At 46.6% G+C, this 22,888-nt stretch overlaps 1 protein-coding gene across 3 annotated transcripts in view; it reads right to left on the bottom strand.

The window, feature by feature from the left end:
* The window catches only part of Kif5c (kinesin family member 5C), a 150,365-nt gene that overhangs the window by 3,224 nt on the left and 124,253 nt on the right, over window positions 1-22,888 (bottom strand). For 2 of the 3 annotated variants that reach the window (XM_063283549.1, NM_001107730.1), the window contains exons 22-25: window positions 22,452-22,523; window positions 19,902-20,006; window positions 12,460-12,676; window positions 11,112-11,222 (exon numbers count right to left, since the gene is read on the bottom strand). In XM_063283549.1, coding sequence (XP_063139619.1) covers window positions 11,119-11,222; window positions 12,460-12,676; window positions 19,902-20,006; window positions 22,452-22,523 — 498 coding nt within the window. In that variant the 3' untranslated portion in view covers window positions 11,112-11,118. Of the gene's footprint in view, window positions 1-6,015; window positions 11,223-12,459; window positions 12,677-19,901; window positions 20,007-22,451; window positions 22,524-22,888 lie in introns of those variants that run through there. The other variant, XM_063283548.1, reaches the window with a different exon arrangement.

Raw genomic sequence — 22,888 nt, 5'->3', positions numbered from 1 at the left:
TGAATTTTTGCTAATTTCTTGTCTGGGTTTCCTTCAACTCCTTCCACATTGTCTTATCAGACCCTACATAAGGACCCTTGTGTGACAGCCAAGAAATCTTCTTTGACGTGATGAGGACGGCTGCTCTCTCCATGTACTCCAGCCAAGGCCATGCAGAGAAACAGACGCAGAGGCTGCTCGGAGAAGTAGCCCCTACCCATTAAAGCAGACAAGGGGGTCTACGAAAATGTAAAGTGATGCCAATTAGTTAAGGGTTTTAAAAAAACTAATCTTTCCTTAAAAATGCCATTTATGCCTGAACTCATATGCCCACACCCACACAAAGACACACAAATACATAATTAAACAAAAACAAATTGTTTATGCAGTAAAAGGGCTACAGAGATGGTTCAGTGGTTGAGACCACATACTGTACTTGCAGAAGACCTGAGTTCAGTTCCAACGCCCACATAAGTCAGTTCATGCCCTTCTGTAATTCTTAAGTCCTCTTCTGGCCTCTGGAGGGATGTGTACTCATGTGTACTTTCCCACACGTAGACATACACAAAAATTAAAAATAAAACCTTTTTTTAAAAGAAAAAGTCACTTATGGTAATTTATTTAAATGAATCACTCATTTAATGTTTTAGTTTTAAAAGTTTATATGGTACATATGACAAATAGATACTAAAGCCCTCTGATTGTCACTGATCCTCTTTACGGATACACAGGGTACCTAAAGTCGAAACTTGAAGAACAGTCACACAGAAGCTCCAAGTTCCTGGTCTCAGGCCCACCTTCGTTTGGCCCTTCTCTGTGGAACGCAGAATAAGCAGCCCTGGCTAGGTGGTATGAGCATGTGCAGAAACAGCACTCACAGAAATGAGAACAGAGGCTGCTTCTGCTAACAACCCCTGACTTTCCCGTGGGCCCATGGGGGAACTGGAAAGCCGGATGAAAACATGGCATCCGGGTCTTTTGTGCCTTCCTGCTTTCTTCTGGGTCCTCTGCATACCTCTTCAGTTTGGCACGTTAGCTGCTCACAGAGCTCGGTCTAATCTAGCTCATCCCTTTCAAGGCTAAAGGAACAGTGACGTCATTATCCTAATGGAGTTTCGAGAAGAGGAAAACCCTCACAATAATTCCCTTAACCCCTAACTTCCTACCCTGCAGCACTGTGACCCTGGACCCCTATTCCTATATGAAGGCAATTACCCACGAGGGTAAAGATGCCTGTGACCTGAAATAGAAGTAACCATCTCCTGAGAAACACTGGCCCCGCCAGCAATAAGGGCTTCTGCAGTCCTCCCTCCAGAACCAGAGTGGAGACAAGTAGATAACCAGACCACACTGGACCAGGACTGCCCAACTCTGCATACACCTCCTGCCTCCTGCCCCAGTTACAACTTATGCCAAGCACCCTGAGACAGACTTGGAGTCCACAGGACCCAATTTGTTCCCTTTCCTAATGTGGCAGCTCTGACTTTTACCGTTACCCATCTCTTTGCCTGCTATCCTGGGAAGGTGGTCCAGCCTAGGTCCCCAAGGCTGCCTGTGGAACCTGCACTTTTACCCTAAAAATCTGCGCTTTTACTCTAGTTAGGAGACTTGTAAATGCCTGGTCTAGGCCCACAGACCACAGATTCACACTGACACGCTTGATCCTCAATGGACCTGTAAGTAGAACTACACAGAGGCACAAAGACAAAGTGACTTGGCCACAGAGTAAGAACCAGTCTCAGACCAAAGGGATCCAGCCCCACCTCGGTCGGTTGGAATCTGGTCGTTGTTTCTGCCTGTAGTGGGATCCTTGAATGAATGAAGTTTGTGATCGTCTAGTTGCTAGTGGCAAGGACTTTGGATCAGCAATATCTGGTCTGGAGGTTCAGAGGTGGGCTGCACCTGTCTGGAGGATCCCTGCATGCCATCAGTCAGACCAGTGTCAAGGGCTAAGATGACAGCCGCGTTGGCCCACCCTCCATGCAGTGTGACCACATCTCTGCTGAAAACAGCTAGCAAGCATCTTGAGGAGACACAAGATGAGTTACTTGTGACTGAGTGTCAGAACCAGGAAAGGGACACAGTGAGGGGTCACCCTAACAATGGTGCAAGACAAATGGGATTTGGGTGATTAAGACAAGAAGTCGCAGATGAAAAAACAGGAGGGCCCGAGGCAGACAAGGGCAGAGTGAGTGAGCAGCCTCTTGGGAGCTCAGTGCACAGCCGAAGACCTGAAAGGAAGGGCTCTGATGCCGGAGTAGCCAAGTGCTTAGAGAGGAAATTCCATTCTGCCTGGACGAAGGAAAGGAAGCGGTGGAGAAGTCAGGGGTTCTGAGGAGGTTGGAACGTCTTCTGATCAAAGGGAGACATGCCCATACCATAACTGGGCCAGAAGTTTATGGCTCCAGCTTCAAGTATGTGAAAATGATGAAGGGTGTGGGCACTGGGAGCTGAGGAGACGCAGGAGAGGCCTGCGTTAGAAACACCGACTCTCCTCTCTCTGCTGCACAGCTGGAACCTCCCCTGCATGAGCCGGGCTTACTGTGAGGAGAGTAGAAAGCGGTGTGTGGTGCATCCCACTGGCTAGGGCTCCATGGGCGTGGAGCCAAGGTCCGTACTGGAGCAGAGGTGCATCGGCCAGGCAGCCCAGCAGTCAGGATTCCAGGCTGAGTCACATGACTACTGAGACAGCAGACAGCAGTGAGCACGGGTAGAGCTTCGTTACACGTCTACTCCCATCCAGTTACCCAGGAATTTAAAGGTGCGATTCACACCAATAATTCACGATTATTTATCTTATTCACATTAGAGAGAGATCCTGAGGAAGTAGGACCTAAACAGGACAGCTATCCTCCAATGATAGGGTAAAGCCATGTGGAGCACGGACGAGGGTCACAACATGACAGCCCAGGTCACAGGCTCCCCCGGGGGCCAGGTTAACCAGGGGATCCTGTCAGGCAGTGGAAGGGGCTATCGGAACACTTTCCTTATGTCTCAAAACATGAACACAGAGCAGGAGAAAACACTTGTTTGCTTCATTAAATATATGTGCCACTCACTAAACGAATCCCTGTACAATCCCACCATGGCTTCTAAAATGGCACAGACATTTTACCAGTGGTTACATCCCCATACTCCGACTGCTTCATACTCAACTTGTCTCCAAGTTAGCCACTCAGCAGGAAAACAATGCAGTGCAGACACAAGAGACGTGGCGTGAGTCTAACAAAGGAGTGTGACCCCTTTGGTCTGGTCAAGGCACGTGCAAATGAGGGCACATCAGACGTGCAGCAGCAGCACTCGGCCACATTGCACTTTTCTGTTTATTTTCGATGAAAAATCAATTCAACTCTTATTAAATTATGATACGGTTAAGTGGTTTGAATTTCTGACTTGTGGTTTTGTTTTAATATAATTTTAAAATTTGTTTTGACTTTATGGCTGTGTTAAATATGTAAGAACAGGGAGTGTATATTATTTTAAATTTATAAATATTTAAATATTATAATAAAATAAATTCAACCAATGTTGGGGACCTCTGAGAATTGTATTTCTTAGAAATATTCTTTTAGTTTTTATGTTGGAGAAAATGTAACAGTTAAACATAAGAGAAATAAATAGATATACCCCTCTATATATATGTAGATAGATAAATATCCCCTACACACACACACACACACACACACACACGGGGTGGGGGGCAGGGGGTAGGGCACACATCACAGACAAATGGTTGAAGTCTAATAAATGAAGATTCAGCAATGCCCTCACAGCGCCATCTGGTGGATACATTCGAACAAGTCCTCATTTGGGTTGCCCAAGCATTGTCAAGAAAAGGAGCTATCTCTAGGGCCCTCAGAACCAGAGAGCTGGATAAATATTTAACTGGGTATCTACACTCAGTGTGGAGCCTCAAACAAGCACTCCACACTGCCTGAGAGGGCCATTTCATACCTTCTCTATTCTCAGAGGCCTACGGACCTTCTCCCCTCCTTCCCTGCTGATAATCTATGATTCTTACTTGCAAAATAAGAGGCCCAGTGCTCTGCCCACCCCAGCTAACTTCCTGATGCACCTGCACCTCCACCCCTGCCCCTTAGCTGGATGGATACCACAAGTTGATATTGGCATCTATTTTTAAGAGAAAGGCAACTATCTCAATCAACATCCTTCACATCTCTGCCTTCCATCAAATGTAGCTCCCAGCTGCCAGCTCATTCTTCACCACCACCATCAGCAGCACCAACATCAGCACCAGTGCCATTCACCATACAGTTCCAAACAAATTGCCTAAAGCAACCCAAGATCACCACCATCTGGCCTTCACCAACTACCCAGTCTCTATCTCCCTGTGACCTTACATACTCTTACCCAGGTTTTATTCTCATGTCACCTTGTTTTCACGACCTACTTGTCAATTTCAGGCCAGGCTACCTGTCCCCACTTTCCACTTCCCTCTCTACCCTGTAAATTCTAAAACATCGGATCATAAACACAATCTGTGGGTCTTCACTCTCTAGGCCTCTAACTCTGGCCTCTGCTGAGCTTCAGACTCCTGCCCACCTGTTGTGGAGCCATTTCATTCAAATTTTAAAGCTCTATTCTTAAGACTATGGAAGTAAGCAACCCACAAGTCTCAGGAAGTCCCTGAAACTGACCAGATATAAGCATTCCTTCTACCCCAGTAATATTAGATAAATAGTAAGAACTACAGAGGAGATTTGCTGTCAGTGAGGCAGCTTTGAGCTACCTACAAGTCATGCAGAGGATCAGGGTTCTAGCTGGGGTGGGCTTTCAGTGAGGCAGTGTCTTTGAGTTATCCTTGTTCTTATAAGTAACCCTAATGAATCTCATTGGTTCACCAAGTTGGACTTTTGTGTAATCATTTCTTTTGTCTGTCATCAGTTCCTTATCTGGGATAAAAACACATCAGTTATATCTCCAGGAACAGTATCAGACGACATAAATGGTACCTAGTCAGGGATGGATAGAAAACAAAAAAGAGATGGGAATGAGGGTTGCATAGCTCCTCCAATGCAGATCCATGTGAGGGTGGAACATCTGTGAGAGGAATTCTAATATACCTTTCCCTATGTGGTATGGGATGGCATGACCTCTTGCTGTAAGTGGTAGCTGTAGTTTTCATGAGATTTGTGACAGGACATAAAACCAAGGCCAAGCTGTCATATGGTAGATTCTCCATCTTGGTGGAGATTCCCAGAGTAACCATTTTCCTCTGTGGGAATGGGCAGCATCCTTGATGAATGGGGTCTACCTTCTGACTTTGGGATGCCTCCAAAGAGCTGATGGATTAAATAATGTGTTACAGACTCTGAGGTGACATGGAGCAGAAGAGATGATTGACTGGTCATGGTGTCAGTTGTCAGGCCCCTGGTATGAGTTGACAATCATTCAGCTGTTTTCCCAGATAGAACTTGCTAGCTTAAGGGGGACTTAAAATGGGAAAAGAACATGTAGTAATCGCCTGCCTCTATATGTGCCCTATTTTAAATGAGATATAGGTATGGCCTTGCCACCTCTTATGGATGGGTACAAAAATGCAACACATTCTGTTGAAGAGCACCTTGTGGGATCCAAAAAGAGCCTATGGAAGAAGTCAGCTAATGAGGGAGAAGAGAATAAGGTAAAAGTGGTTTTAAAAAACCCTCAGGTCTAACCATTAACATAGGAAAAGAGAATCCACGGCTCAAGATGTGCATGGGGTCCTTTAAAACGCCCCATGCAGCGGGTGGTGGTGACGCACGCCTGTAATCCCAGCACCCAGGAGGCAGAGGCAGGGGGGTCTCTGAGATTGAGGTCAGCCTGGTCTACAAAGTGAGTTCCAGGACAGTCACAGCTACAGAGACCGTGATAACCAGGAAGTACCTGCCGCTCAGCTTCTTGAACAGGGAAAGATTTCTACACAGGCCGTAAGGAGGGCCTGTCCCGGCCTGGCCTGTCATGGCCTGACCTGTGAGGCTGGGGGGCATGAAGGCAGATGGCATCATTCTGAGTGCTGTGGCAATGAGAAGTTAAGCTGGGAACCAGAGTTGTCAACATGAGGGAAACCAACGTCTGATGGATTGGCTCACAGGAACCATTAGAACTCAAGGTTTTCACAGGTGAGGTCCTCATGAACATGAGGGACTGGAAGATGACAAAAGGGCAGGTGTCAGTCACTGAGAGAATCAGCTCGGGAGAGAGGGCTGATGCCTGGCTCACCGGGCCTGGCAGACCTGTTTACCCAAAGTTAAAAAAGAGACTGACTCAACGGGGACCCCAGGAAGAGCAGGGGGCTTTGGTGGCTTTGCTGAGCTCCAACGTGACCTTTATGATGTAAGAGAGGCTCTAAGATCTGAACACAGCCAACATGTAAACTGGGTTCATAAAACACAACAGCGAAATCAACAGAGACGATGAAAAAAAGGAGGCAAAATGGAGAGGGGATTTGCATGAATGGTAGCAAGATTTGTGTTAGCCAAATGCTGTGCTACTGGGCTTCTAAAAGCCTTCAGAGCCTGAGCAAAGTTCAGGCTAAATAATAGGTTAAATAATAAATGACAGAGACAGACCTGGGGTGAGCGGAGTACACGGTATTAATGTGCTAAGGTGCAGAAATATTACCTAGTCCAGGCTGGTGAGAGGCACAGCATGGGTCACAGTGCCATGCTGCAGCCTATCGGAGCCTGGGAGCCGGTTCAGGCAGCAGGCACAGAGTGCAACCCTTTGCTGCACTAAGCCCTAAGTTGGCCACACCGACAACAGCACAGGTAAAGAGATGAACAGCAGCCCTGTGACAGCAGGGTGTGAGGCGGGATGGCTCGAGGGTAATGTCTACAGATTACAGAGGACTAAAGGGATAGTGTCTCCCATCCGCACCACTATACCTAACACTGTGTGTGTTTGTTACTTAAGACAGAGTTTCTCTGTGAAACTGCCCTGGCTGTCCTAGAACTCACTGACCAATCTGGCATCAAACTCAGAGATCTGCCAGCCTCTGCCTCCTGAGTGCTGGGATTGAAAATATGCACCACCATGCCCAGCTTCTAACATTGTACTTTTGAAGAAGTAAGTTATAAATGGGATGAGATCTTTTCGTGCTGTATCAGATCGTGTTAAGGCTCCTTTTCTAGTGTGCCCTTAGCCGCTCAGGACCACTGGCACTGCTTGAAATGGATGCCAATGGTCCTTCCAGAGGCTCTGACCACACTCTGTAGAAAGGTTTCGTTATAGAGTGCCAACTCTCGGGTGTCTTCAGATTTATACAAGCGTGCGGGAGAACAGTTAAGGCAGCTCTTGAGCTAACATGGGAGCATCCTGCACAAGCAGAAGACAACACTCCTAGAAGCCAAAGAACTGTTACAGAATCACAGAGAAAAATCTAGTGACAACAGTGGCCTAACGCTCTAGGAGCTGTTGGCTACAGAGAATTCCACCTTCCCACACCCCAAAACATCCAAAGGCCATTGCCTCTGCTGTTGGCTCCATGCCAGAACTACATGGTGAGCCCTGACTGGCAAACAGGGTGCATGCATCGATTACAAAACAGAGAAACTGGGTTGGGACTGAACTGGAGGCTTCCTCCCTTGCTGTCTGGCTTTCATGATGCTGCAAGGCGATGCGCAGGCTGCTGGGGGAGAACTGTCACCAACAGTCCTGGACGGACCCTGCATGCCACACTATCAAAACGCCAAGCAAGATGTGACTACAGATGGCTTGGGGTGTGGCCAACTGCTTTCCAACTAGATTTAAACTCCACTCTACAGGGGAGAATTCACTTCTGCTGCTGTAAGAGCCAATAAAAATCCGAGCTGGGGATGTTCACAGGCCAGAGTGGGAAACAGCCGCCATGGTTTTATTAAGCAGATGTGATGTGGCTGTCAAACTGCCTTCTAAATGTCTGTGCATTTACCTGTGGGTCGCTGTCGCTCTCACAAGTTGGTCATAGAGAGAAACTCCCTTTTGTAAATGATGGCACTCAGAAACTCTGGCAAAGCTCTTAAGGACACCATACCGTCACTGTGGTATAGTAGCTTAATGCTTAGCCTTAGACAGACATCTGGGTCATCTCCTTTGAGGTTCAGGGTCATCACAGAAAAAGACTATAGAAAGAACTGTTACGAGCCAGAGGAAGTCATGGAATATTGTGTAGCAATTTCCTCTGAATTAAAACATTTCATCCTGGAAGGAAGCTCATTAGCATTTAGAATGTGAACAATTCACAAACCTCAAGAAGTCCCTGAAACTTATCAGGTACACAGAAAGCACCCAGCTGGAACTGGATGGATAAAGTATGCTTAAGGAGCTTCAACTTCAGTTCAAGCCATCATAAACCACTTGCAATTCAGTGAGAAAAAAAATAAATTTTTACAGTTGTTTCTTTCAAGGCTTTGAAACTCTCCTCAGTTCTGATTTTTGTTCTCTTTAAAAAAAGGCTTTCTATATGTCAGGCTAGTCTGGAACTCAATGTACAGTTGAGTATGACTGTGAATTTCTGATATTCCTGTTTCTGTATCTCAAATATTCAGATTAAATGTTTGGAGCACCATACTGTGTTTGACAGAGAAGTTGTGACTTTTCAATCTTCAGTATAAGAGGCCGTACCAGTAATACATGATCAACATTTGGTTATGCACACCTTACACAAGATGTGAGTTTTACATCCACTGTGGTAGCTCGCACCTGTGACTCCAACACTTGGGAGGCTCAGGCAGGAAGACTGTTGTGAGTTCAAAGGAAGTCTGGGCTACATACAGAGTTCCAGGTCAACCTGGACTTGAGTGGGCTTGGCAGGGCTTTACTGAATCCCAGGAGGAGAGAATCCCTGGCCCAGGACTTGTTGGGAGGTCAGAACTCACAGTGTGCTTTCACCAAATGACAACCTACACACTGCATGTTGCCCAGCCTGCTAAGTATCCAGCCCACCATGCATCCTTATTCTCCTAACAATGTGACTCCTGTTGCAGTCTAAATCCCTTTCCCCTAGCTCATGTTTGTAAACACTTGTTCCTCCATTGGTAATGCTATTCAGAGAGACTGTGAACTGTTAAAAGGTGCGGCCCTTGAAACCTCTCCCTAGCCCTTCCTTCTGCTGCCTTCTCTGGTTCCTGGTCCGACATGAGGTATAGAGCTCCTGTCTCTAGGAACTAAGCTTTTTCTAACACCTCAGTGACACTGAATCTTCTAAAGCCAGGGATCAGTATTGATCTTTCCCCCATTAGGTAATTACTGCAGGTATGATGCTCGCAATGACATAAAATCAATTCCCTTTGGGGCACCAATGTACCCCAATAAAGCTGCTTTTAGATTCTAGTCTCCTATGTGGCCATGGGCTCTGAGGCAGGCACGGGGTGTAGACTTTAGTTTTGCATGGGTACTCTGAGGGAGGCTGCTGTGGCCAGGAGAGCTGCCTTGGCCTCGCCCTGGCTTCCTCTTGGGATACAACTCCTGGAAAGAAGGCAAGAGGCTGAAAGTCTAGCAGAAGTCATTCTGGAGACCATGAGGTGACCGGAGGGAAGGAGGCGTCTACAGAGGACAAGAGTCTAACAGTGTGAGTTTCTATGGTCTCTATGGACCTTACTAACTATACCCAGTCCTTACACTTCTTTCCCATGAGAAACAAACTGTAATTGTATATGAGCCCTGGTTACTACAGGAAGCAGGTATTACTGCTGGATATCAAAACTACTGGCCATTCTTGGAAAAAACAAACAAACAAACAAACAAAAACAAAAAAACAAAACAAAACAAAACAAAACAAAAAAAAAAAGGCCCAGGTAGGCCCTGCTCCACTAGTAGCCTGGCCTATTGTCCAAGATGATACTTTTACCCACCTAAGCTGATACCTTTATTACTGTTGTGCTGTACTGAACCCAGGTCCCATACATACTAAGTGCACACCCCTCTGCTCTCTGCCTCCAGCCTCCACAAGAATTTGAGATCTTTCTTTGCTAAACTGCCCCAAATGACCACTTCTCAGTCCTGACAACGTGCAATCGAAAACAATTCAGTAATATCCAATTTGATTTTATTTCAGACTGGAAGCACAGTTTGGACATGAACAGGTGGCTTACTAACTCATTTGCGATACAGTGATACTCCCAATGTGCTGCCCCACTGCAGATGGCCGAGGCCCGCCCTCTGTTTCCTGCTCACCTGACCAGACTTTGGCTAATTCCTTGCTGTTTACATAAAGCTATGGAAACACCTTTCCAGAAGCCTTCAGCTGGGCCTTAGCAATGTTGTCATCATGCCCTGTTCATGGTGTTGGACCATTCACTTCATACACCAACTCGAAAAGCACTGGATAAATTGAGGTAATCCTAAGTTGCTCTTGACCACCAAGGCATCTCTTGATAGATCTTCCCCTGCTCTGTCAGCAAGCCTCCCTAGAGAGGGCTCAGAGCCCAGGAGTCACTTTGTGACCATCCCCTCCCATCTACACACTCCAAGTCTGAGGTTTTCTGAGCCAAGCTTTTGGGCCCTCTGCTGTCCACTGCCAGCCTGACTGGGAATCTCTTTCTCTGTTCAGTTACTAAGGACAGGCTTAACCCTCCCATTTCCTCTCCCAGAAGCAGACACTCTTCGACTGTCAGAGTAATGTTGAGCATCTGAGTTCAGGAACTGGGGCTCATAGACCACTGTCTCAGAGAAAAAGCGGTCTATCCCCACTCGAACATAAACCACACATTCCTCAAAACCCCACTTACCAAGGCTCACAATAAGGATACAAACATGACTCTTAACCCGCTCTTTGTATTGGTTCCTGAGACTTAAAGCCACCCCCTACTTCTGTCTCGATTTGTAGATACAGCTGCAGAGGGAAGTCCCACAGACCAAAGCCCAGAGGAAGCATTCATCAACCCGAGAGGTGATTAGGCCGGGCCTAGCTCAGGGTTGCCCCAACCCAGGGACCCTTGGCGAGAGGATCCTTTGGCTGTATGTGCTCGCAAAGCTAGGCTCAGATTTCTCTTACCCGGATCCCAGGCCTCTTCCTGGAACAGAGCTGAACTAATCTCTATTAGATAATAGGGCTGAAGGCCAGGGTGGGGTTTCAGAGCGGCAAGAGGGGTATGCCTCATAAGCACTGGGGTTGCTGTGAAGAGAAAACACCCCAGGCTGCAGGGACTCACTCTGCATTTACTTCTGGTAGTGAGTGGAGTTTGAAGATCCACCTCCTCCCCGGACGGCATGGACGGCTGTTGGAGATGATGCAGGATAGTGTCCTGGGCGGATGGGCTTGGCTATATCCCAGAGAAAGGAGAGAGAAGAGCATCACTGGTGATGACCAGTCACGTGTTTATCAGTACTGCGTTGCCTACCTACCCCCAGACCTTCCTGGGAATAGCAGGTCTGGGCTCTGAGAAATAAACTAAGGGCACCCACGTAATTCAGGGAGCAGAAAGAACTTACATATTAATCATCTTATTTTTTCCTTTTTTATTTAGAAAGATTCTTTTTCTCTACTTACTTATCTATTTATTTGTATTTTCTGTACATTGGTGTTTTGCCTGCATGTATGTCGGGCTGAGGGTGACAAATCCCCTGGAACAGGAGTTACAGACAGTTGCAAGCTGCCATGTAGGAATCGAACCTGGGTCCTCTGGAAGAACAGCCAGTGCTCTTAATTGCTGAGCCATATCCCCAGTCTCTAACCATTTTATTTTTAAGGGTTAAATTTTAAATAAATAAATAAATAAATAAGTATTGCAAGCAAAGGACTTTGGTTGTTATGGATCCATAGATCCCTATAGAATTCACGAGAATTCTACCTGTGATGAGCTTTCTAGGAAAAGAGGCCACAATTTTCAGTAGAGTCTCAAAGGGTAAGAAACAGAATAAATTCAATATATCACTAATCTAAGGGATTTTTAAGGTGGAAACAACAAAGGTGCTGTCTCACAATATAGCTAACAAAACAGTATCTGATGGGAAATACTGTTGCAGGCTATTAAGGATGTTTCAATAAAAAAATAACTCCAGACAGCAGCCGTACGTCCCTTTATCCCTCTGGCTTTAGCTTGGATTCTAAGATAGAGCAGCCACAACCACTATTCCTGTTTGCGCCAAGTGTCCAACTCCACAGGCGCTGGGGCTTGCACTCCAGGCCACCATTCAGCTTGCGACACTACTCAGTGTTGCCAGCCTGGCTCTTATCAGACTGCCTATGAGGATTTTCCTGAGGCAGACAGATGGCATTCTTCATGGTCCTGCTGAGAAATATTCATAGATTATACTATTTCCAAGAGTGTGCCTCTGTTTACAGCCAAAAGTTACAGCACAGCTGGCCTCTGAGGCTTAGCACACAGTTCTGAAGAGCACGTGACACTCAGGAGGCCAGTGGCGTCTGAATCTCATGCTTTCCCAAGATGAACACCAGCTTGCCAGGAATTCCAAGTCCCACTGCTCTATCCTATCCTCTCGGATGAGGGAAATCCCAAGTAAGGTCACTATAGCTCCCATCCCTTGGTGCACATATACCGATCTGAGCCGAATGTGCCCTCCTGGCCATGTTCTTGGCCCGCACAGCCTCCTTGATGCGATCCACTTCCTGCTGGTAGCGCTTTCGGTCCCTCATGGCATTCTCCTTGGCCTCTTTGAGCGCACTCTCCAAGGCCTTGACACGCTCTGCAGTAGCACGGAGCCTCTTCTCCAGCTTGGGGAGTTCACAGCGCAAATCCGCATTGTCCCGGACCAGCTGCAGCAGAGAGTCAAAGAAGCCAGTTATGAACAAGGCTGTGCTACTCTCTGGCAGGACAAGGGCAGGGAAGAAGAGACAACCCTGATCAGCAGCCTACAAGGTTGTCTTTGAGGGTCCATGTAACCCCAATTCACAGGAGCAGCAATGGGGGGAGAATAAAAGTAGAAGCCATGTCCAGCCACAGGGCAGGTTTATTCTGGGGTAGGACAAGCTTTCTCTTTTGGTGGAGTATGTTTGGGAAGGGAAGGGACTGTGATGAGTTTATTACTCTAGGATGTAGGCGTGAGCTGAGAAATTCCAAGTCAGTAAATGGGTACATTCTAGAGTCCTCTGCAGACCTTGCAGACCATGGTCTGTACTGGCACTGGCTTGAAATGGAGCTTAACGATATATCCAGAGGCTCGAAGCAACAAGAAGGGACTGTTTGTTCCTCTTTAATTAGGATCCTAGGTAATGGTGAGCTCCAGTGCCAGTGTGAGCATCATTGGCGAGCCCCAGTGCCAGTGCTAGCATCATTGGTGAGACCCAGTGCCAGTGCTAGCATCATTGGTGAGCCCCAGTGCCAGTGTTAGCATCACTGGTGAGCCCCAGTGCCAGTGTTAGCATCACTGGTGAGCCCCAGTGCCAGTGCTAGCATCACTGGTGAGCCCCAGTGCCAGTGCTAGCATCATTGGTGAGCCTCAGTGCCAGTGCTAGAATCATTGGTGGGCCCCAGTGCCAATGCTAGCATCATTGGTGAGCCCCAGTGCCAGTGCTAGCATCATTGGTGAGCCCCAGTGCCAGTGCTAGCGTCATCTCTGCCCTCTGACTTGGTGAAAGCTGCTAGACCACTCTGCATCTTGGGTGTTGCATACATAAAACAACAGGACCATAGTGAGACAGTCACTTAGAACTGCTCCCACTGAATAGTATTGACCCTTCACTTGAACCTTGTGGTAGTTCCTTGTCATTGTCAACACAACCCAATTTAGAGTCACATACAGGGTAAGTTATATGTCTCTGAGGACATTTCCAGAGAGGTTTACTGGAGGGAAGACCCATCATGAGCACAGACAGAGTCATCCCCAGAGGCTGGGATCTGAGGTTAAAGAAAAGGGGAAAAGAAGAAAGTTGGATGGACATCAGTGTTCGTCTTCTCTGCTTCCTGATATGCCCACATGTGAACAAATCCTACCAGCACAGTCACAAGCCAATTTCCACCATGCTTTTCCGTCCTAAGACACTGTACCCTCAAGCCATGAGGTACATGGCTTTAAGTCTTCCCCTCGACCTCCCTTTTGTCAGGTATTTGGCCTACAAAATGAAAATAGTTACAAGAGTGGACTCAGAGTGGGAAGGCACCGCTGTAAGGAGCCTGCTTGGCGTTGGGACAGTTTATGTGAGGATCGAACATGGAAGAGACCTACTATAGACCTGCAGGTTTAACAGGCCGCTGGTGCCATAAGCAGAACCTAGTGGACTATTCTCCTGGGAGTTTGGAGAATGCCAACAGAAAGGAGGACAGTGATGGCCAGGCTCATGAAGTGACATGAGTAATCTGGACTCTGTTGTGAACCAACCTAGAGATCATTCATGTTATAATATGAATGGCAAAAAGAAAAAAAAAATCTAGCTGTATTCTCTGCTCTCCACTCAACATGTAGCCTTGCTCCATTGGGCCCCAGCCACAGTGATCTGTGTTCTCTGATCTGAAATCTTGAGCAGAGCTAAATCCAAAAGTTATGCACTAATGAATTTTTTCTTTCTTTTTTTTTAAATTTATTTAATACTTAATAATAATTCTTTGGTTTCCGGGCAAACATCCCCCTCCCCCCTCCCCTTCCTTATGGGTGTTCCCCTCCCCATCCTTCCCCCATTGCCGCCCTCCCCCCCAACAGTCTAGTTCACTGGGGGTTCAGTCTTAGCAGGATCCAGGGCTTCCCCTTCCACTGGTGCTCTTACTAGGATATTCATTGCTACCTATGAGGTCAGAGTCCAGGGTGAATTTGAGAAGAACATTTCAAGATAAGATTCAGGCTGTGGCATGGTTATTGTTATTTGTTCTTAGATTTATGGTGACAGGGAGTGGAAAGATACAAAAAATTAAAGTTTGGCAAGGAAAGGAACTACATGAGCTTAAAGCTGGTGTGGACAAGATGGCTGTGATTATTAAAGGCATTAAAGCCATTGAGAAACTTCACACACTGGAAATCAGACAGAATAAAAGTTGCCTTTAGGGAAAGATCCTCACCCTACCCACAAACATGGTTGGAAAACTTTCCTTTGAAATAGAATACTTGAACTTCTAGGGCATACTGCTCATGGAGGGCCACTTGGGGAAGTGTCTTTTCAGGCTGTTTGGAAGGCACACAAAGAACATTGTAGCTGCAGTAACACTGTAGCCGCAGTCCGCTGGGGCAAGGCTACATTTTGAGTGGATAGCAGAACTTTGTATCATTTACATACTAATTTTGAAGGCAGGTAACATCCAAAACAGAGGGCAGGTGTCACAGAAGCTTGCATTAGTATCCCAAAGAACCATTAAGGCCCAGCAATGTGTATTACAGAAAGATTACCTGTGTGGAATTTATGAGTTGTGCATAAAGCTGTGAAGATGAAACCTAAGCTGCAATAGCCAGCCCAAGAGAGAGCCCGCAGGTATCCATGGTAACAGAGCCTGAGGGGTGGGGCTACACAAGCCCACTGGAGCATAGATGTTGCTATCACAAACCCAAGATGCTGGAAATGGAGCAGGAGGGTTTGCTCCAATCTCTTCATGCTTTCCCCTTGTTTCTTCTTTTGGAAATGTTGACTTTGTACCACTGCATATTAGAAACACACGTACTATTTTGTTGGTTGTGTTGTTCCCCATGTAGGTGCTCACAGTTAAAATAATACCTCGAGTCTCAGGGCAGACAATGAACTTGGGCTTTCAAAGAATGTTGGTGTTGGTAAGACTTAGGAGACTCCTGGAGGTTAACTAAACGCATTTTACATCATCAGACGGCTACGCATCTTTAAGACCAGAGGTCTAATATTTTGGTTTAAAGGTGATCAGTAGGCTGGAGAGTTGGCTTAGTATTTAAGGGCACTTGACCTTGTACGAGACCAGCTTCAATTCTCAGTACCCACATAGTGGCTCACACTGTAACTCCAGTTTCAGGGTATCTGGCGTATTCTTCTGGCCTCATTGGGAACCAGGCATGTACATGGCACACAGACATACATGTAAGCCAAACACCCACACACATAAATTAAAAAATAAAATAAACTTGATGGGGCAGTTGATGGTACATGCCTAATCCTAGCCCAGGAGGCAGAGGCAGGTGGATCTCTGAGTTGGAGACCAGCCTTGTCTATAGATCAAGTTCCAGGACAGCAGGGCTACACGAGAAACCCTGTCTTGAAAACTGATGGTTGGATAGATGGATGATGGATGGATGGATGAATGGATGGATAGATGAATGGATGGATGGATGATAGAAAAATTGATCATTTTGGGTGTTCAGTTGACAGGTAGTAGACTTATGATACTTAATTGTCAACTTGTCTGTCTAGGTGCATGTTTGACAATTTCCAGAGAGACTCCTAACTAAGGATGGAAGATCCACCCTGAATGGCGGGCGTCATAATCCTCTAGGATCCTGGACTGAGGAAAAAGTAACAAAAAGAGGGCTGGATGAACAGCAGTCTCGATCTGCCTGATCATGAGAAATTCCTTCTACTGTAGCAATCCTGGCAGGAGTTAAGACCAAAGAGAGACACTGTATCCCTTCCTTTGGTTACTAGACTATTGAGACAATGGTCTCCAAGGAATTAGAATTTCTTAAGAAATTTCACGCTGGAGAAACAGAAAGGCTGAAGGCCTGGTGCTGGTCAGAGGAGGATCTTGTTTCTCAGGAAGAGATTTCACACGGTTTTAACAATTTGCAAGATGTACCAGAAGCAGAGACAATAATTGTCAATGATGGGTGGGGCCATACCTTGACAACAGCAGCTTAGTTACATCCCTCTTGCCTGTTATTTAAACCTAAACCTCACGCACATACTCCAAAGATAAATTTGGGGTCACTGAACCTCCTTGCTTGTTCCTCTTCCCAATGTGGTCACACTGGAGAACCATCTCTCTGCTTTTCAATATAACTCATCCTTCTAAGTGGTATTATTGATGGCAGTGGCTGAACGTAGCTTGTTAGGATCAAACGTCCAGGCTGGTACCCTAAAAACTCTAGCAATGCCTCCCAGTTGTTAACTGATCCTGTGTCCATGCACTCCTTGCGCTGTGATGGGTCACACTTTCAAACTGTGAATTGGAACCAATTTGTTTTCCCTAAAGGTGCTTCCTGTTGGTGACGAGGATAAGAAACATAAGAGATACAGGTCCAGAAGGATGAGAGTCTGAAAAGGGAGATGCGAGACTGGCATAATATTTCTGCCTCTTTTCTTTGGATCAGACTGCTGATTTACGACCTCCTATCTAACTTGCATCATCCCGCTTCAAGGCTGAAGGCACAGAGATAAGTCACTGTCCTTAATCTTTTCTCTGAAATTGTCTTGGGTTCCAAGAAGAGCAGGACTGATCCATAAATACCTTTGTGACAAGGTCTGACATTGTCCCCAAGTAAGTCTGTAGAATGTCCCACCCCAGGATGAGAATGGTTATGAAGAGGCTGCAGCACTGCCTGCAGATCACCTTGCTCGGGACCTAGCTGGCCTAGTTTGACGGTGCTGCCAGATGTACTGAGGACCTTGGTTTCTACAAACACACACACATGCACATGCACACACACGCGCACACGCACATGCACACACATGCACATGCACACACACAGCAATATTATAAGAGTATGTTTTCGTTTTAATCCCAAGTGTGGGGACATGGGGCTGCTTCACAGCAGCTGACTGTGATTTGCCTCGTGCTCTAGCAGGGGTGTGATTTTGCCAGGGGCAGATAGTTTCTGCAAGTGTGTGATGTTTAGAATTCTGGGGACTTTCCAGAGGATATATAAATGCTATAGCCCCAAGAGGCATGTGGATTGTTGGATTTTTTTTGGTTGGATGCTGTTGGTTGCAATTTGTTACGTAGTTATGTGCAAATAAAAAAACCTTAAATATCCTGATAATGAAGATCAAATTTTCCAAGGAATTTGATCCCCTAGCCAGCAGGAGCAGTCTGATAGCAACACCTCCTTTTCCCTCTATCTTTTCTACCCTATCTCGTATTACAGGGTTGAAAGCCACAAGTCTGGCTACAGCCAGTACCCAAGATTTTTTGCACTTTAAACTTCAGTTACAATTGCTGGAATCCAGATGGATCAGGGAAAGGATCAGGAATCAGAAAAGGCTTTATCAGAGCAAGCTGCTGCTGTTCTGACCTATTCTGCTTACGCCAGCAGCAGCTCCATGCCTGGCGGACTTGGCTCTTAATAAATATTCCTTGAATTCATGAATAAAATAATGAGTTACAGAGCCAGATTTCAAGATGCCTGGCAGTCTTTGCTTCTGTATTTCTCACTATCAATTTGCTTGAATGATTTCACTGTATTGATCTGCCATCTTCTCTCTGGGGAAAATGTCATCGCCAGCACTATGGAAACAGATCTAGCACGTCAAGAGAAGTGACATGTGGCCCAAAGAGTTAGATCGTTTGTACCCCACGCCAAACCTTACAGAGGTCTGGTCACAGACATACTGGCATTTATAGAAAAGGGAGGCAAATGGATTGCCTAAGTCACTGGTATACTGGACATAGCTATTCCTCTCTGTCACTCTGGACAGATGTCAGAGCATCAATCCTCAGGGACACCCAAGATGGCCTAGGTGGGACAACAGAGCTCAGAGGTTGCTGGCTGCAGTCTCTGGGTTCTCACCTGTCTTAGTCACTGTTCTATTGCTGTGGAGAGAGACACCATGGCTACTGCAACTCTTCTAAAAGAAAGTGTTATCTGGGGCTGGCTTACAGTTTTAGATGTTAGTCCATCATCATCATGATGGGGAGCATGGCGGCATGCAGGCAGACATGGTGCTGAAGAAGTATTGAGACTTCTACATCCTGATCCACAGGCAGCAGAAGAAAGCTTAGGCCAAGCATGGGATACTGAAACCTCAAAGCCCACTCCCAGTGACACACTTCCTCCAATAAGGCCTTACTATATTCAACAAGGCCTTCTAACCCTTTCAAATAGCAAGCCTCCCAAGTGACTAGACATTCAAATATATGAAGCTATGGGGGCCATTCTCATTCAAACCACAACACCATCAATAAAACAAAGAAACCTAAACTAAGGGACCTGAACTAGCTGATTAGCACATGTACTCTGTAGAGACTTCTGTTCTACAGAGGAGCCTAAAAGATGCCATGGGCAAACACAAGGCCAGTCAGGATCCAAGGGTGGAATGAAAGCAAGACAGAAACGAAGGAGCAACACTTTACTCTCTCTAAGCCATAGAGAGTTCCTTCTCTATAAATGGATTCCATATTACTGAATTTCCAGCAAAGAAAAATCAATTTCTCTCCCTCCCTTTCTCTTTCTCTCTCTCTCTCATGCGCGCGCGCATGCGCGCGCGCACACACACACACACACACACACACACACACACACACACGGGAATATATGAGTATATATATTCTTGTCTCATGTGTGTATGTGCAGGCACATGTGTTCTATGGCACAAGTGCAGAGGTCAGAGGACATCTAGTGGAAGCCAGTTTTCTTTCTCTGGGGATCAAACTCAGGTCACCAGTTCTGCAGCACATGATTATGTAATGAGCTCTTTTGTTAGCCAAAGGAAGTTTTTCATACATAAAGGAAGTTATTGAGGCATGGGCTTTTGTTCTGTTTTGTTTATTAATTCTTTTAGAACTTATACAACGTATTTTGATCACATCCACTGGTCCCTAGATCTACGTATCTTCTTGTCGCTTTGAGACAGGCTCTCACTATGGTGCCAGGCTGGTCTTCAGCACTTAAGCTTGAGTGCTCACCACCACCACCCCACCACCACCCCATCCCTGACCCCATCCCCGCCCAACTTTCTTAGTAGCCAGGAACACAGGTTTGGCCCACCGTTCCTGCCAAGATCCAGGGATTTTTGAGGACTTGCACTTTTTCCTGCACACATGTTCTTTGACCACATACAGACATCCAATATCAGAACTGCTCTCCCTGTGTTGCAGGCAACCAGCCGAAGCTGCACCCAGGAGAGAGCAGAGACTGGGGCAGGGTGCGGTGAGCTCACTCACCTGCTTGTGCACCTTGGTAAGCTGCTCCAGGTTGTTCTCCAGGAAGGAGATCTTCTGCTTCTGGGCGGCACTACCCCCTCCATCGTCGCTGTCCAGCTCCACACTCTGTGTCCACACATGATAGTTAGTGGCATGACCCACTCCCCATCACCTACCCAGTGTTCAAGACACATTAATGCTCTTGAAAAAGAAGCATCCTAGGGGCTGGGGATTTAGCTCAGTGGTAGAGCGCTTACCTAGGAAGCGCAAGGCCCTGGGTTCGGTCCCCAGCTCCGAAAAAAAAAAAAGAAAAAGAAAAAGAAAAAGAAGCATCCTCAACCCCACTAAAGGAGAGTCTGAAAGTGAAAATGAGAGTGAAGAGCTCTTGTAAAAGTTCCCACTCAGGGGACTTCCCGTACATTGCCCTGCTTTCCACTGAAGTGTTGTGAGGAAGTTATTTTAGGATGCTGGAGTAAGAATCTGCTTTTGTACGCTGCACACATATTTCTCTCTAACGAAATGTACCTCTTCCTTGCAGATAAAGAGATTTCTCTTTTCAAAAGAACGAGCTCACAACTTATTAAGAAGATCCACTGTGAAAATAAGCGTAAGACTCAAGTTCAGCTTAGCCATCAAGATCAGATGAGAAATTACCCAGCCTGTCAGCCAGAGTCATTGTTGTCACTGGGAGAGCCTAACAGCTTCTGCTTGTCTCTTAAACACCCAAAACTATGCAGCTCCTCACTGAGTCAGGCTCGGCCCCGTCACAGCATCCAGGTGCTGGGAAAATCCTTCGGATTTATCAGATCTTGAAACTGGCGGCAGTTCCACACTCTTGACAAGCAAGGTGCCACAGATAAATTAGGAAATGCATGTGGAGACACAACCTGACATTCAAAAATAGCAAAGCATGCCTGTCTCATGTGACGGCAGAAGAAACCATCCTTCTCCAGCAGGGTAATGGTTTCTGCCGTCAACTCAGCACCAAACAGGAACTCTCAAACATGCTTATGCATCAGGAGCCCAGGACACTTATTAAAGGCAGAGTGCTGACCCTGCCTCCATCTCTGATTCCTCAGATCTGGGGTGTATTATGTATCTAAAATTCCCAGGTGATGCCAATGTAGCTGCCAGAGGCCCATGGGACAGAAGTCTAAAAAGTAGGTCATCCTGAGGAAGTTTTACAAAATGAAGTCAGGGGGACTCTGATTCCACCTCTTAACCCTTCCTCTGCACAGCACCTCCCTTCCCCTGAGGCACAGGGCTGTCTTCATTGGTCTTCTAAGCTCTCACCAGGTGCCCTTCCTGCCCATCACATCTATACTGGCCTCATCCTGCTCGCTGGTGCAGGGCCCAAGGTACTACGTGCTTCGGAGAGTGTGCTCCTCGGACAGTAACGGGCCACTGCCACCCAGGCTTTGAAATTTCCCAGGAGCCTCTGCCTTTCTTTGCCTTTTGCATTACCAAGATTTCAACCTGCTAGAGCCTTGCTGTCACAGGTGCTTGCCAACTACACGCTGTTTCCTGTTGGGTTTGAACTGCACTGTTCAGCAACCCTTTTAATCCATCCCTAGTAGATTCTATGCAGAGCTGGCAGAATCTTATCTCCCAGGGCTCCACCTTCTCTTCCCTCCTCCCCCGAGGGCATCAGCCATCAAATATGGTCTCTTTCCCACCCCGTCCTGGAGTCCCCTGCAAATGCTTCTACCTTGACTCTCTCTGTACTCAGGAAAATCAGTGCTTTCTCTTTACCAAGTAGGATATCCATTCGTGCTGTTAATTCTACCCCGCTCAGACCTGCTTCTGTCAGCCACTCCCCTTTACTATGTCCGACTTTTTCTCCTTTGCTTCTTCCAACTCGCCCACATGCACAAGTGCACACACGTGTGTTCACACTCAGACGTGTATATGCCTTCACTGACATTTGCGCATGCTTTCCTTAATGCCTTCCTTCAATCTCCCCATGCCTCTTCTATGTTCACTCTTCTCAATTGCTGACCTGCTGAGTCAGCAATACAGAGACCACCCCACCTCCCCGACCCATCACATGATTCTGAGATCTTGCAGACTCATGCCCACCCCTTTTCAGTTCCGCAATCACACCCAAGCCTAAATGCACACCTGCAGTGCAGTCATTCCAGAACCTTCTGAGGTGGTTTGAGAAACAAGTACAAACTCAACCAATACTAACACACACACAGTAGACAAACATGAGGCTCGCCACCTCTCTTCTGTACACTGTGGGGCCATGCTGTCTTCTGACAAGAATGCTGGACTTTTCTAGCCCAAAGCAGTGACTTTCACACAGCGGGGGCCAGACAAATACACGTCATTTTTAAATAAAGGCCAGTCAGGGATACCATTATAACTTCCTTTTGCTAAGAAGGAAAAATCAGATGGTAAAATATTCCTAAGTCAGCCTGAAGCACATTCTTTTAATAAGGTTTTCTGGCATGAGGCAATTAATTTTTAAGCATAACCAGCCTTAATTTGAGCAAGTGATATTTGAACTGAAGACGATGCCTCACGGCTCCAACTTCCCTCAACTGGTTCAGAAACGACAGCACTCACCTTTTTCACCCGGGTGGTCAAGTCCTGGACGAAGAGTTTGCGCAGGTTGTGAAGAGTCTGGAGTTCTCTGGACTGGAGAGATTTTTCACAGTCAGTGGGGTGATGATGGACTGAACTGGTGCTGCATTTGCTCTAGATGTCGTTAGCTCCCAGCAACGCAGGAGCTGCCACTGATACTGTTGGTACCGTCTGTGCCTTGCCTACTCTTCAACTCACATGGTGCAGGAGCCTGGGAACTCCAACGACTGGCTGTAAGCCAGGACACAGCCAGCTCCTCTACTCTCAGTGGAGTCAGACAAAACTTCCTAGTAAGTCACCTGCCAGAATGGGGTCTCCTTTTGGTTTTGGTTTGTTTACTTCCTGTATAAATATTACATCTCATATCAACATGCTAAACCAAAAGGTGACCATGGTTCATCTGCACTGGCTGGCATTTC

The sequence above is a fragment of the Rattus norvegicus genome, chromosome 3, assembly GCF_036323735.1.
Source record: "Rattus norvegicus strain BN/NHsdMcwi chromosome 3, GRCr8, whole genome shotgun sequence".
NCBI classification, from domain to species: Eukaryota; Metazoa; Chordata; class Mammalia; order Rodentia; family Muridae; genus Rattus; species Rattus norvegicus.
The sequence above is the reverse complement of the archived record's forward strand: the minus strand, read 5'-3'. Positions and strand labels throughout refer to the sequence as shown.